Source organism: Psammomys obesus, unplaced genomic scaffold, assembly GCF_907164565.1.
Source record: "Psammomys obesus unplaced genomic scaffold, mPsaObe1.curated_primary_1811, whole genome shotgun sequence".
NCBI lineage: Eukaryota > Metazoa > Chordata > Mammalia > Rodentia > Muridae > Psammomys > Psammomys obesus.
Genome location: NW_026591086.1, coordinates 24986 through 38942, shown reverse-complemented (window position 1 = coordinate 38942; position 13957 = coordinate 24986). Strand labels below are relative to the sequence as shown.

Sequence of the window (13957 nt, the reverse complement as noted above, 5' to 3'; positions counted from 1 at the left end):
AGTTTCCAAAATTATACGATTTATACTGTCATAAGAAAGGTTATCATTCCTCTAAAACAAGGCTGGGAATCCAATATGTTCAATTTTTTATTCCTTTCATAGTATGCTTGATGGCAAAGCACTATATTCCCTGTGTCAGAGATGCAGTGTTAACTCATGTATGTTCTACATCACAGATGCGGTGTTAACTCATGTGTGCATTCACCTCCCTCTCTTGCTTGCTTGCTTCTTGTCCTGGCTGGTCTCAAGGTTCCAGGCTCAAGAGATTGCCAATGAGATACAGATACACACATGTGCTACTTATCACAGCACAAACTCAGCCAATACTAGAGGAAGATTATTTATTTAAATCCATCTTTAAGAAAGGGAAGGGCCAGGTGCAGTGGTGCACACCTGTAATCCCAGAACTCAAGGAGGCAGAAGCAAGCAGATCTCTGTAAGTTCCTGGCCAGTCTGGTCTACGAAGTGAGTCCAGGACAGCCAAGGCTCCTCAAAGAAACACTGTCTCGAAAAACAACAAAACAAAACAAAACAAAACAAAACAAAACAAAAAAAAGATTGGAACTACTAAACTTCACTTTTATCTTTATGCTGACATTTGAATAACATATAACATTATTAAAGAAATACTTTTAAAAGAAACAAAGGACTGGAATCTTGACCAAATCTGAAGTATTCCTGTGTTCTCTAAGAACCCCATCAAGAAAAGAACTGTATAATTGAAAGACTTTATAACAGTTTATATTTGCATACAAATTCTGCTACATTGTTCAGTGCCACCAAACTAACATTTTTGACGCCTTCACTGAAAATGAAAAACCCATCTGTCATTTGTTCCCAGTAAAAAACAGACTGTTCTACAAAATCAGCTGATTTAGTCAGGTAAGAACTGACACTTGAAAGACAGTCTTTCCAAGCTGCCAACTCATCAAGTGGAGACCATTCCAGGAACACAGTGGGTCCAAAGAATACGAGGAGACCCAGCAGAACTACCACCATGAGCAACAGATAGGGGCGCCAGGCAATCTTGCCAGTGAACACGCCTGTGTCTTGAGGCAAAGAGAGCTTGTCCACATCAACTAGTTTAATGTCCTCCCACTGACTCGTATCAAAGTTCTTCATTAGAGGGCTAGTGGGCAAATTAGAGGGTGGCAAAGGAGTTTCCTTGATTACTTTGAGTTTCTCCCTGAACTCCTGCATCTGTTGCAAAAATATAATAGGTTCTGACACATCTTTGAAAGCCTCAGCAATGTTAAAGGCCATCCGTTGCTCTTGTAAAATGGTATTGAGTTTGTTGATCTCTGGATCGTAGGCTTGCATAACTGCAAGCTTCATAGTTTCAAAGTCAGACAGGATTTCATTCTTCTTTTGATCCAATGTGTGTTGTAACTTCTCAAAAAACTCCTTTACTTTATCTGAATCTTTAGTGAGTAACTGTAAGGATTTCCTCTTGTTAGTTTCCAAAGTGTCCAGGCGGGAAAGAGCGTCTCCCCGGCGCCAGGTCTCAAAACTCTGAAAGAGGGCCTCAAAGGCCACCCTCTCCTGGGTGTAGGCATCTTCAACAGAGGAGAAGGCGTGCTTTGTGTGCTCACCACGAGTAGCGCAGACCCCACAGATCAGCCTCATGTCAGTTACACAGAAGATGTTGAGGGGCTGCCCCAAGTGGCTTTTGCATACTGGCATTTTGGGAGAGATCTTGATTTTGTTGTATTTCTCCACAATTCCCTTCAGTGAGTAATTAACTTGCAGACTATTGACTCCAGTAGCTGATGTTTCCTTACGGCAGGTAGGACACTTGAATGGAGATGGTCTCCACAATGAATTCCTCACATTCCCCTCTAAGAGCCCTTCTAAGCATTTTTTGCAGAAGTTGTGTGAGCAGGGCAAAACTCGGGGATCATCAAACAAACTGCAACAAATTGGGCATGTGAGATCTTCTTCAAGCAGCTCCATCACATCCTACCACAGAGAAAGAAACATTTAGTTCTGCTAAGGCCCTCTGTAACAATTATAAGACACCATCTTCCCAATAAAATGATCTCATACTGAAATAAGCAATGGATATATGGGAGGCATTTGGGAAAGGCATGTATACAAAAGCATATCTAACTCAGTAGGACAAGAACACTCCTGTACACAAGGCCTTTGTGAGGACTTTCCAACAACAGCCTTTGCTGAGACAGGGTTAGGACTGGGACAACTGCAAACTGAGCCAACAGGACCCAACACTGTTCTAAAACAGAGCTGACTACGAGATGTCAGAAACAGAGTCTCATTGTCTGTAACAGAATGAGCTCTTTACTTTGGGCCCACAAATATGAAATTGCATGCTTCTTAAAGACAGAAGCACACAATATAAATCGAAGCATGCACTCTATTTTAACTTACTGGAAACTCGCATAATTTTTCTATTTCAAAGACAAGATTACAATTATTTAAGAATCATAGTATAAAAAGCACAAAAGGGTTGTAGTTCAACCTTGCCTGGAGAATTAAATGAGGTGGATTGTTGATGTTATTGTGTGTGGGGGTTATTTTTTATTGGTTTATTTTAACAATCAAACATCCTATATCCTCTATACTATAGCATTAATTCTCTCTCTTTTTTTTTTTTTTTTTTTTGAGACAGGTAGCCTTGGCTGTCCTTGACTCGCTTTGTAGACCATGAGATCCGCCTGCCTGTGTCTCCCGAGTGCTGGGATTACAGGCCTGTGCCACAGCACGCTGGTATTATTAATTCTCTCTATGAAGGGCAGAAACTTAAGTATCCCTCTCTCAGAGAACTGGTGAAGCCAAAAGCATCTACATAATGATGTGCCACACTGACTGACATTTGCATCAACTATGTCAAAGCAATAGGAGGCAGATACTGCTGGAACTTAAACAGGAGTCAAGCAAGACTGTAAGACTTCTGAGCTGTACTACTATTCAGTGTTCTTCACAGCACACAAAGGGAAGGGGAAGGAGCCACTTGCAATGAGAAGCTTTCTTAGCCAGGCTAATTAAAGCACATACCTATAATCCAAATACTCAGAAAGCCAAAAAAAAAAAAGAATATCAAAGGCCTACAAAGCAAGGAGCAAGGCCCAGCCTGGTTCGCACTATAAAACCCTATTTCAGAAACAAATAATAAAATCTTGAAGCAGCAAAATTACTCATTTTGTCAAAGCCTAATTCTTGTATACATGTCTTTTAAATATGTCACAAAATGATAACTACACACAAAAGCATTTGTGCATGCCAACAGATGCTGTTGAAAGGGAGCAGCAGGCTCACATGACTGAGCTACAAGAGGAGGCAGCTGTTTTTATTAGGAAAACAATGAATCCCAAAGCTGTGCAGATTTAGGTAGCTGACAGACATCATCTTGAAATTGAGTGAAATAAGCTTACCCCTTCCAGAAACACAGTACTTCTTGACAATGAAAAGGCTGAGTTTTATGTTAAAATTTGAGTTTTTGCAAAATGTATCTACCACTTGTAAGCTTCCTATAGTCTATTATAAAATGAAATATGTCAATATTCAGAGGTCTATCCTCTAATGTTTTTTCAAGTCACATGAAGTCATGCATAGAGAAAATTTATTTGCAATATAAGAAAGGGCTGAGTGTAGCTCTGTGATAGAGCACTTGCCAAGGATGTGAGTTCAATTACCAATACTGCAAAAATAAAATTTAAAATGTAGCAGAGACAAACAGGCTTACAATGTTTACAATCTCATACACTGCAGTATGACTAAAAATGCTACTATTTGTTGAGGGTTGGCATAGCATTGAACGACAGCAACAAATTATCTCAAAAAGCTACTAAAATATTACACCCTTTATCAACTACAAACCTGTGTAATGCCAGATTTTTCTTCTATATGTTAAACACGAGAATTAGAACAGTTGTTTTCAGTCAAATAAATCTGCAGGGCTGGGAATATTCGTTCAACAGTTGGTAAAAAGCACACTGGACATTTACAAGACCCTAGGCTAACCACAGCGCAGCATCCCGAGTCTAGCCCAGAGACTGAAAGTTATAAATCTACAAAGAATGCCACTTTATCACAACGTAGGGAAGCATTTTTATTATGTTTGGTAACACAGAATGATTTTTATCGGTGTTTTAAATGAGTTAGCATTTTAAAGTCCTCAGTTTTTATTATTAATATAGTACTAACTATAGACTGTATATACATAAATCAAGCTCTTGGGATCCTCAATCTTTAAGGGAAGTCGATCTCTAATATACAATATGTTATTTCTCAATGCAAACTTGTTAATGTACCTTAATCCCTAAAGACCTAAAACCAAAATCAGCAATCAGTATTTCTTTGTCACGTTTACTTAGGCAAATATAAATATTGCCAAAATAATAAAATAGGATGGAATGCTCTGTACTCTAGTGGCCACCAGATAATAATCTGAGGGTTGGAGGCAGGGATTAAATCCAATAGTGCACAAACTGAGCAGAGTGTACCACTGAGTGACACACATGCCTAGTCACAATAATGCTCTTTGTGAGCGTGTGTGTACAGATGCACAGGCATATGCCTGTAAGGACCACAGTCAGCACTAAGTGTCCTTCCTCAGTCACTCTCCACCTTTCTTTTTTGCAATGGGATGTCTGGTTGAAGCTAAAACTCACTGACTCAGCTGGGCTGGCTGGGGACTTTTTGCTTTTTTTTTTTTGTTTTTTTGAGACAGGGTTTTTCTGTGTAGCCTGGCTGTCCTGGAACTCACTGTAGACCAGGCTAGCCTTGACCTGAGAGATCAGTCTGCCTCTATCTCCTGAGGAATCAAAGGTGTGCGCCCGCAGCCACCTCTGCCATCACCACTCAGCTTGACTTTTTGTACTATTTTTTAGTCAGGAACTTGCTATGTAGTACAGCAGCCACAAAAATCCTTTTGCTTTAGACTAACAAATGCTGAGATGGTAGGGATGCATCAGCATGCCCAGGGAGAGTCAGTAGTTAGTACTGGGGGAACACCATACTAAATACTTTTATGTAGTATGTTACTTAAAAATAAGATTAGCTAGTGAGTTTGGAAGTAACCTTTTTATGTTTCTATTTTTGGGGGGACAGAATCTCTCCCTGGCCTAGAGCTGCAAAGTAGGCTAGCCTGGCTGGCCAGCTACCTGACCCTGCCTCTCCAGTCCTAGGAGTACAAGTATACAGCACCACAGGTAGCTTTTTATGTTTGTTTATTAGTGGGTTCTGGGATAGAACTCAGCCCTTCATTCTTACAAGTCCTTTATTCTTAAGTACTTAACTGACTTATTTTCCAAGATCCTCTCCTGACTGATAAATTTAAACACTGTTTTGAATTCCTAAATCCCAAACAAAGATATCTTAAGATGAAAATTCCCAGGATGCAGGCGGTCTAGACTCTAGCTTAGTGGTAGAGCACTTACTTAGCATGCTTGAAGCTTTCAGTTCAATGTGCAGCACTGAAAACAAATCCTAAGACACAAAGCATAATATAATGGCTTTTCTGTTTGTTCCAAGTAGATGGTTTTACTCTGCATTCTTTTAGATCTATTGTTTGTTTTGCGGGGAAGATTAATTTCTACATAAGACTGAATGTATAGCTAGGCATGGAGGTGTAACCCTGCATCCCAGCACCTGGGAAGCTAAGGCAAGAGGAACAGGAGTTTTAGGATAGCCTGAGCTACATATTGAGACCTGGTCTTACGAAAACAAAAAATGAATGTATGAGTAGCCTTTACAGTATGATTATGACTTTGAATGGCTATTGTAAGTTTTAACATTATTTTCCTTTTCATCTTATTTGAGAGCCTTAAAATTCTTGGTCCTCTGTTACTGTATAATTCTCCATTTTTCCCCTAAGTTTTTCTCTTTCTCAAGTACCCTATTCTCCTTTTCATCCTGACCACCTGGTGTAACTTCTGTTTCCTGTTATTTAATATTGAAGTATGATGCAATTTTTTTAACTATCTTTACTTACAAACATACATTTTTCCTATCAGTACCTATTCTTCAAACACATGACAGCCCATCTTAGGGATGTGCTTTCTTATTATTTATTGATAGTTTTATTTGTTTTTAGAATGGTACTGTTTACGTAAAATAAAAAAGCCTTATAGAAAAGCTTTAATAAAAACCTCTTAATCTCTGACCATTTCCTTAGATAAATTTCTTAAAGGCAATACTGGATGAAGGAATAAGTCTATCCTTCATAAAAAAAAATTCTATTTATTTGTTGCACATGTGCCCAGGTAAGAAGGGCAATTTCAAGGTAAGTAGGCAATTTATGAGAGTTGGTTCTCTTCTTCTACCATGTTGGTCCTGTCACTGTAACTCAGGTCCTATCAACAGTGGTAGAATGTATCTTTACCTGCTGAGCCATTTTAAAACTCTGTAAAAGATTGTCAATTGTCTTTCTAAAGTGTGTGTATATCTGGACATGGTGGCACATGTCTTTAATCCCAGCACTTGGGAGGCAAACTGATAGCTGAGCCTGGTATACCTCTACCTTGTCTTAAAAAGAAAAACAGTGTATGTGTGTACACTACTCACACACACACACACACACACACACACACACACAAAGTTTATGCAAACAGATCATGAAATCTAATCAGTATAAATACCCTACCTCTCCATTCAGTTCCTCACCCTAAAACAAAAGCATACTTTGTTTAGCAAACCATCAACAAGTCAAATTTATTGCTGTACTTACCTGGATTTAAAATGTAAAACAATTTAAATCAGTTACCATCTGTATACATCTATGAAGTCTATATCTTTAAAACAAGGGGGTAGGAATGAAATGTAAATTCTGGGCTTAAAACCAATGTAGCTACCCCCCTAGCTTCATAAGTAAAACCAGCTCACCTTGCCCTTTCACCACCAAAGCACAGACCTTGAATTTTCTAAGTTCTAGGACTCAGTACTATCCAGAAAGTAAATCAAGAATTTAGTACTCTAACCCAGGCACAGAGGCACACACCTTTAATCCAATCCCAGAAGTGACTGCAGAGGCAGGCGGACATGTTGGTTCAGGCCACCCTGGTTTACCTAAGGAGTAGTCACAAAAATCAGCTGACACCTGCAGGTTACAACCCATCACGGAGGTGAGTCAGGGCAGGAACTCAGGACAAAACTGCCTGCTATTTTCACACAACACTGTCTTCCACCATGGAACTCACTCACAGCCATAAAGTAAGGCAGGTACCATCAAGACTGTGGATTGTTGGTGTCTCTGGCCCATACAGGCCTACGTTTAGCTGGCTTATGTAGCCAGGTTCATCAGCCTACGGACAGAGCTGCCCACAATGTGCTGGGCCCTCCTGTGTGAATTAAGACACACACAGACGATCCGGAAAGACAATCAACTCAGATTGTTTTCAGGTGATCCCAGGCTGTGTCAAACCGATGCTTAGCATTAGGCAGGGCAGGGGTATAGTTCGGGCATAGTACACAGGCTATGCTAGCATACCCCAAGGTGTCCTGGCTCTTTCTCCAGCACCAAATAATTTTAAAGCAAAAAAAAACTGTATGAAAGAGGCATGATTGGTTAATATGTCCATTGAGTCCTAGCAGAAAGAATACCTGTAACAGCATGGTATTCTGCTTTTAAAGTGCGCAACATGAGCGCTGCAGGAAACCTAAGCCCTCGTCTACAGCCCCAGTAGCTGGACGACTAAGACAAACCACACAAAAGAAATGCTGCTGAGTCCCTTTTCTTCCTTCGCAGCACACTTTATTAAATTATACATACTAATTACCAATGAAATGAATGGCAAGCAGGGATTCTGTCTCAGTTTTGAAATACAAAAAGGACAAAGACCACCTATTATTGAAGGAGGTGGGTAAGGACATATTCTTCGTAGCGATCTGGAATAGTGCTGAGACTAATAAAATCGGGTATTCTTTCTCCTCATAAATACTAGAACATAAAGGAAAATACTGTTTACCTCTGTCCCGGCCAAGCAGGTGCTTTCGACAAGGTTACTGTCTCTCTAGGAAAACAAAACAAAACAAAACGATTTTTGTTTTTTCCCCACGTTTTGATTGTAAAGCTAGAGAATGCTGTAGAGAAAGGAGAAAGGGTGTTACACACACAGATCTCCATTCTTGGCCCTACATTTTTTTTAATACTCCCCCCCCCCCCCCCCACACACACAAAGCCAGCTGACGGTGCCTAGGCTTCCTGGCCAGGATGCCTCCCCAGCGGCGTCCACCACGCCCAGCTGCCTGTCAACCCACGCTGGTGCCAACGGCGGCAGGCGCGCGGCCCGGCGACCCTTCACCCCTAGCCCAGGACGCCGCTCACCTCCGCGGACTGCGGCCCCGGCGGCGCCCGCGCAAAATGGACACGGCCGCCACGCCCTCTGCCGCCCGCGCCTGCGCGCTCCCCCCCCCCCCCCCCCCCCCCCCGGCGGGGCCGGGGGCGCCCCCCCCCCCCCCCCGCCCCCGGCTGGGCGGGCCGGGTGGTACGCCGAGCGGCAAGGTGGGTTTGGATTGCACTTTTTGTTGTTCCTGGCGTTTTTTAGGAACCACAAAAACAAAGCCCAACCCTTCACGCTGCTTTGCCGGCATTCCGGCCCCGTGGGCCCAGCGATCTGCAGGACCTACACCACTGACCCAACCGTAGGAAAAGGCATGACTGAGGTCCCCCTGGGACGCAAGAACTTGTAACTGGGTTTTAAGTATCCACCAGTAGCAGCTGCAGCTGCACTGGCTATCCTGATTTCCACCTCCTATGCTGAGACTGTCCGCTTATAGAGGAGGAAAAATGGTTCCTGTCCACACCTGAAGCTCGAGGAAATTGGGTAAATGCAGGGTACGCTGGAGGAACATGTCTAATTCCCGCTTAGGAAGTTCTGGGCCTTTAAGAGAACAAATTTGGGAAAAGTGCGTTTCCGAGTCACTAAAAAGCCTCCCTTTAACAACCCCCCCCTCCCCCCTTGCGTGTGGCCTCGGCTATACCATTTCAAAGAACAATCCCTGTAATTTCTAATTTAGTTCTCACGAGAACACTGTATAATGGAATCAGGCGCCTTATCCTTTAAAGAACAGGCTTTCCACCGGGTGGAAAAACAAAGGCAGCTCAAGAGACCAAAGTCAAGTTCATGAACATGTGTAACCAGTTAAATTACCTAATATGTAAAAGGGAGCGTAAAATGGAGTAAGAACCTGCTAGCTCAGCGAGGTAGCTCGATTTTCTGAACTGTATACAAAATATCTATTTGCAAGCTGATTCTACAAGTACTAGCTCTTTAGAAAAATCTGTGTCATTCTAACTAGTTAGTCCACCTTTCTCTTAAGCTGAGAGAGAGAGAGAGAGAGAGAGAGAGAAGAAGAAGAAGGAGGAGGAGGGGGTGGGGGGAGGGAAGAAGGGCGAAGGAGAGAGAGCCTCAAATGTCTAATTGCTGTAAGTCTCTAGCTCCTTCTGTACACCCTTGGTAGGCTGAACCATGCCACTGTCATGGTGGGGGTACTCCAAGCCAAGTCAATAGGAGCTAAACCATTTCACCTCTATGGTGGGGTAGCTTAAGGCCATCCAGCTGACTTTGCCTCTGTCATAAAGCAAGGACCACAAGACCTCTCCCAAGCAACTTGCCTTAAAATATGCAGGAACTTTACATTCTTCAGCATTCTTATATGTGGAGGCTTTCCATACACACCTAACTGCATCTGACAAACCCAGTATCTATCTAGGTGTTCATGTTTTGCTAACAATTAGGTTTCCTATGTACAATAAGCAAATATCCTGTAACAGTCATTCTTTTCTACAGCATCAAAAATGTCAGTGCAAATGAAAACTTTGTCCCAGACCCGCAGAAAATTGCAGGTCATTATGAATATGCTGGTGACCAGGCATAGTGGCATACACCTTAATCCCAGACTTTGGAAGCAGAGGGCAGCCTGGTCTATACAGTGAGTTCAACCAACACTACACTGTGAGACCTTGTCTCCAAACAAAACAAAACAAAACAAACAAACAACAAAAACAAAAACCAAATGAGGCTACCGTGTGGCTCAGTGGTAGAGAGCTTTCCCAGTGATTTCAGAGTCCAGGATTAATCTCCTGAACAATAGCAAGCACACCAAAATGAGGTAAAAAAAAAAAAAAAAGAAAAAAAAAAGAAAAAAAACCCAAAAACACAATATATTATCTAATAGCATACAACCATTAAAAAGAACATAAAGGACCAGTGAGGTGGCTCAGCAAGTAAGGGTGCTTACCATCAGGGTTGCTGCCTGGCTCCAGTCCCTGGAGACCACAGCAGATGGAGAGAACCCATTCTCTAGCCAGGTGCTGTTGCAGAGAGCCACCTGTAGCTGCTTTTTGTTAACTCTATTTCAGGTGTTTAGGCCTCTACCTCCCTTCCACCAACACCCCCAACCTTAAGGAGGAGAGAGAACAGGTTAGTAGGTAGAGGGGCCCAGACCCCTTTACTTCTCCTGGCTAAGTTAGGGTCAAGGAGTTCTTTTAGGGCTCTGTACCAATCTCCGTCAACTGCAGACACAGCTAGCAGGCTCCTCCTCTGCGCACCAAATCATTTCTATCTGCTCCAAACTGCCATACCACCACACCATCTCTGTTCTCTCCAAACCGCTACACACCACATGCCAACACCAAATGCCATCACAAACTCCACCCAAAACCACACAGTCTCTTTCTTGGCCTCTGAGTCCTAGACCATGCCCCTCCACCTGCTGAACATGGAAGGCCAGCTGGCAAAGACCACACCTCCCATGTGACAGTGAACAGGTGTGGACAAACTGTAGCCCAACTAAAATCCCGCACTTGGCATTAAAACAAAAGCATCTTTGCATAACATACAAAGAAACCCCATTACAATGTGCAGTGGCACACACTGATAATTCTAGCACTCTGGGAGGCAGAGGCATGTGGATCTCTGTGAGTTCGAAGCCAGCCTGATCTACAAAAGTGAGTCCAGGACAGCCAATCCTGTCTCAAAATAGCAACAAGAACAATAAATAAAAATATAAAAAAAAAATAAAAAAAAGTCTTCCTCTACCCTGCCCTCCACACTTGTACCATGGCATATGCCTGATGGAACTCTCATACACATTTGTAATCACAACATTTAAATAAAGAAACAAGGCACAGTTCCATGAATAAGAGGTACACAAGACGGTTACTTAAGATTCAAGTTGAAAGCTATACTGTTGTTTTGAAAAGAAATAATCTGGTAGAATGTAGGTAGGACTTACAGAATGAGTCTTTCTCTCCCTCTCTCTGGCTGCAGTCCAACTAATCTAACTATGGCTAGCTGTGAATGGAAAGTCCAAGAGTCTAGTAGTCGCTCAGTCCCACAAGGCTAGGTGCCTCAGCTGGCCTTCTGTATTTGTTGGAGTCCCAAAAAAGTAGGCTCTAATCCCAGTGAAGAAATGGACGTTCTGGCAAAGTGAGAGCGAGCAGGAAAAAGAACACACCTTTGTGGTGGTTTGAACAGGAATGGCCCCATAGACTCATGCTTGGATGCTTGCCCACAGGGAGTCACTCTTAGGAAGTGTGGCCATGTTGAAGGAAGTGTGTCACAGTGGGTGGGTTTCGAGGTCTCTTATGCTCAAGCTACACCCAGGTGTAGCACACAGTCTCCTGCTGCTGCCTGCAGATGGAGACGTAGAACTCTCAGCTCCTTCTCCAGCACCGTGTCTGCCTGGATGCTGCCTTGCTTCCCACCATGATGATAATGGACTAGTCCTCTAAAACTGTAAGCCAGCCCCGGTTAAATGTTTCCTTTATAAGAGCTGCCTTAGTCGTGGTGTCTCTTCACAGCCATGGAAACCTTAAGACACTTTCTTCTTCCATGTCCTTATAGTGTCTTCTAGCAGGTGTGGCCCTGATTAAAGGTTTCTCATCCCTCCTCAAGCTCAGAAGCCTGTGTCGTCCAGCCTCAAGATCTGGATCAGAGGTGTGTCTTACCACAAATCAAAGATCTAGACTAGAAGTGGATTCAGCCGATTCAAACCAAGCAGAACATTTCTCACAGGTGTGCCCTCCATTTCTGGATTATAGTTCATTCCAGATATAGTTACATTGACAACCACGGATAGCCATCACATATATAGAGAGGAATATATGCTAAATTCTAAATAAATATATACTAAGCGAGAGACATTTTCAATATTCATTATTTTAAAAATTATTTTGTACCAAAAAAAAAAATGCTGGACGTGGTGACCCATGCCCTTAATCCCAGCACTCTGGGAGGCAGAGGCAGGCAGATCTCTGTGAGTTCAAAGCAAGCCTGGTCTACAAAGTAAGTCCAGGACAACCAAGGCTACACAGAGAAATCCTGTCTTGAAAAACAAACAAAAAATAAAAATATTTTAAATTGAAAAAAATAGAATATATTTTTAAAAAGTGAAAAATTATTTTGTTGGGTATTGTTGACAGAGGCAGGGGCCTCAATATTTCAAGGTTGTGCTTGGCTGTACAGTGAATAAGACTGACATGAGCTACATAAGCCTGTCTCAAAATAGATACGTCTGCTTTGTGTTGTTGGTTATTAATATTTACTATTGATTTATCTTTTAGTTAAGCAGTGGTTATTCCTAAACCAACTGTATCACCACACAGAGACTAGGATTTATTCAATTAACCTAGAGCACAATGCTGGGCAATAGTTACTCCATCCTAAACCTCCAAGCCCGCATAGTGTCTTACCATTCAGATTTTACCCATTATATTTGCTTTTAGTCATATCTTAGGTCCGGTTCATATTTCCTCCTAGTTTCAAGACCCTCCTCATGGTTCCAAGTCTTGGCCTCCTGATCTCTGCTCTCCTCTTTCCCCCTGGCTCCACCTCCTACCCCCCAGGATGTCCCACCCTATTTTCTCCATTGCACAGCACTGGCTGATTGTTTTATTGACAACACAGAGAACAAATGGTGGCATGTTTACAAAAACTTATAATGCTTAGATGCTTAGAATAAGTATCACAATGCAATGTCCAGATTGAAACCAGATAGTGGGGTAAAGAAATAGGCATTTGAATGAACAAGGGTAAATTGTATACATTCCACAAGAATATTATACCAACAGCTTTGTTTGTTTATGTTTAAGGCAGGATATGGTGTTACATGCCTTTAACCCTATCAAATTCAGGTATATTTCTGAGTTCGAGGCCATCTAGACCTATGTAGTGAGACACTGTCTGCAACAAATAAAAATTTGCATTTAGCATCTATTACTTTTACAATGTATACAAAAAAGAAAATATGGTAAATTTGTAAAAGAAAAAGGAGAAACTCAAACAGAATATAGATTAGATAGATAGATAGATAGATAGATAGATAGATAGATAGATAGAGATATAAACTTTGTCAAATGGTTGACAAAACAAAGATCAAGTTTTCCAAAAATAAACCGATCAAACAAAAAGTTTATAAAAATATAAATGACGATAATCATGAGGAAACAGTTCTTTCTTGCTGATAAATGCCAAGTAAACCATTGATTCAGCCTTTTAAAATTCATGAATGTGGCAGAGATGTAATAGTCATAATGACTGACCTGCCGGGTGTGCACAGTGTCTGACCGCAGGCATGAAAGGGGATATTTTTGGAAGTAGGAAGAAGAGACAGGAAAAGGTGGCATGAATTGAGGAGAGAAGCAGAGTGCCCAGGGCTGGGTGTCATCCTAAATGCTGACAAGAGCCTGCTCAGTCCTGCTGCTTAGTCTCTGACCACAGGTTAACAGAGATGCTCAAGGAGAAGGTGTCTGTGTTCCCCATGTCCATACGTGGGAGGCACCCAGGGATATGAATGTACACAGACAGAGCTATTCTTTCTTTCTTTTAATTAAAATTTCAAAATACAAAGAAATGGAAACGGAGCCTTGAAAATGACGAGAATCTTTCCGATTATGTTACTGGTGGCTTTATAAAAAGAAAAATCCATGTCTGGAGCTGAGACTGGGAGGAGGTATGTGATGGTGAAGTGTTTTTTTGTTTTTTTTTTTTTGTTA

General features: G+C 41.9%; 1 protein-coding gene across 2 annotated transcripts; it reads right to left on the bottom strand.

Annotated features, from left to right (window-relative positions):
- Positions 1–725: 725 nt before the first annotated feature.
- On the bottom strand, positions 726–8332 carry Trim13 (tripartite motif containing 13). Of its 2 annotated transcripts, XM_055609729.1 has the most exons (4): positions 8285–8332; positions 7926–7970; positions 6959–7057; positions 726–1959 (listed from the first exon to the last, which is right to left on the bottom strand). In XM_055609729.1, exon 4 carries the CDS (start codon positions 1951–1953, stop codon positions 730–732), a length of 1224 nt encoding a protein of 407 aa, XP_055465704.1. In that variant the 5' UTR covers positions 1954–1959; positions 6959–7057; positions 7926–7970; positions 8285–8332; the 3' UTR covers positions 726–729. The 2 variants fall into 2 exon arrangements, with proteins under 2 accessions (XP_055465704.1, XP_055465703.1); XM_055609728.1 differs by lacking the exon at positions 6959–7057 and having other exon boundaries at positions 8285–8300.
- Positions 8333–13957: the final 5625 nt, after the last annotated feature.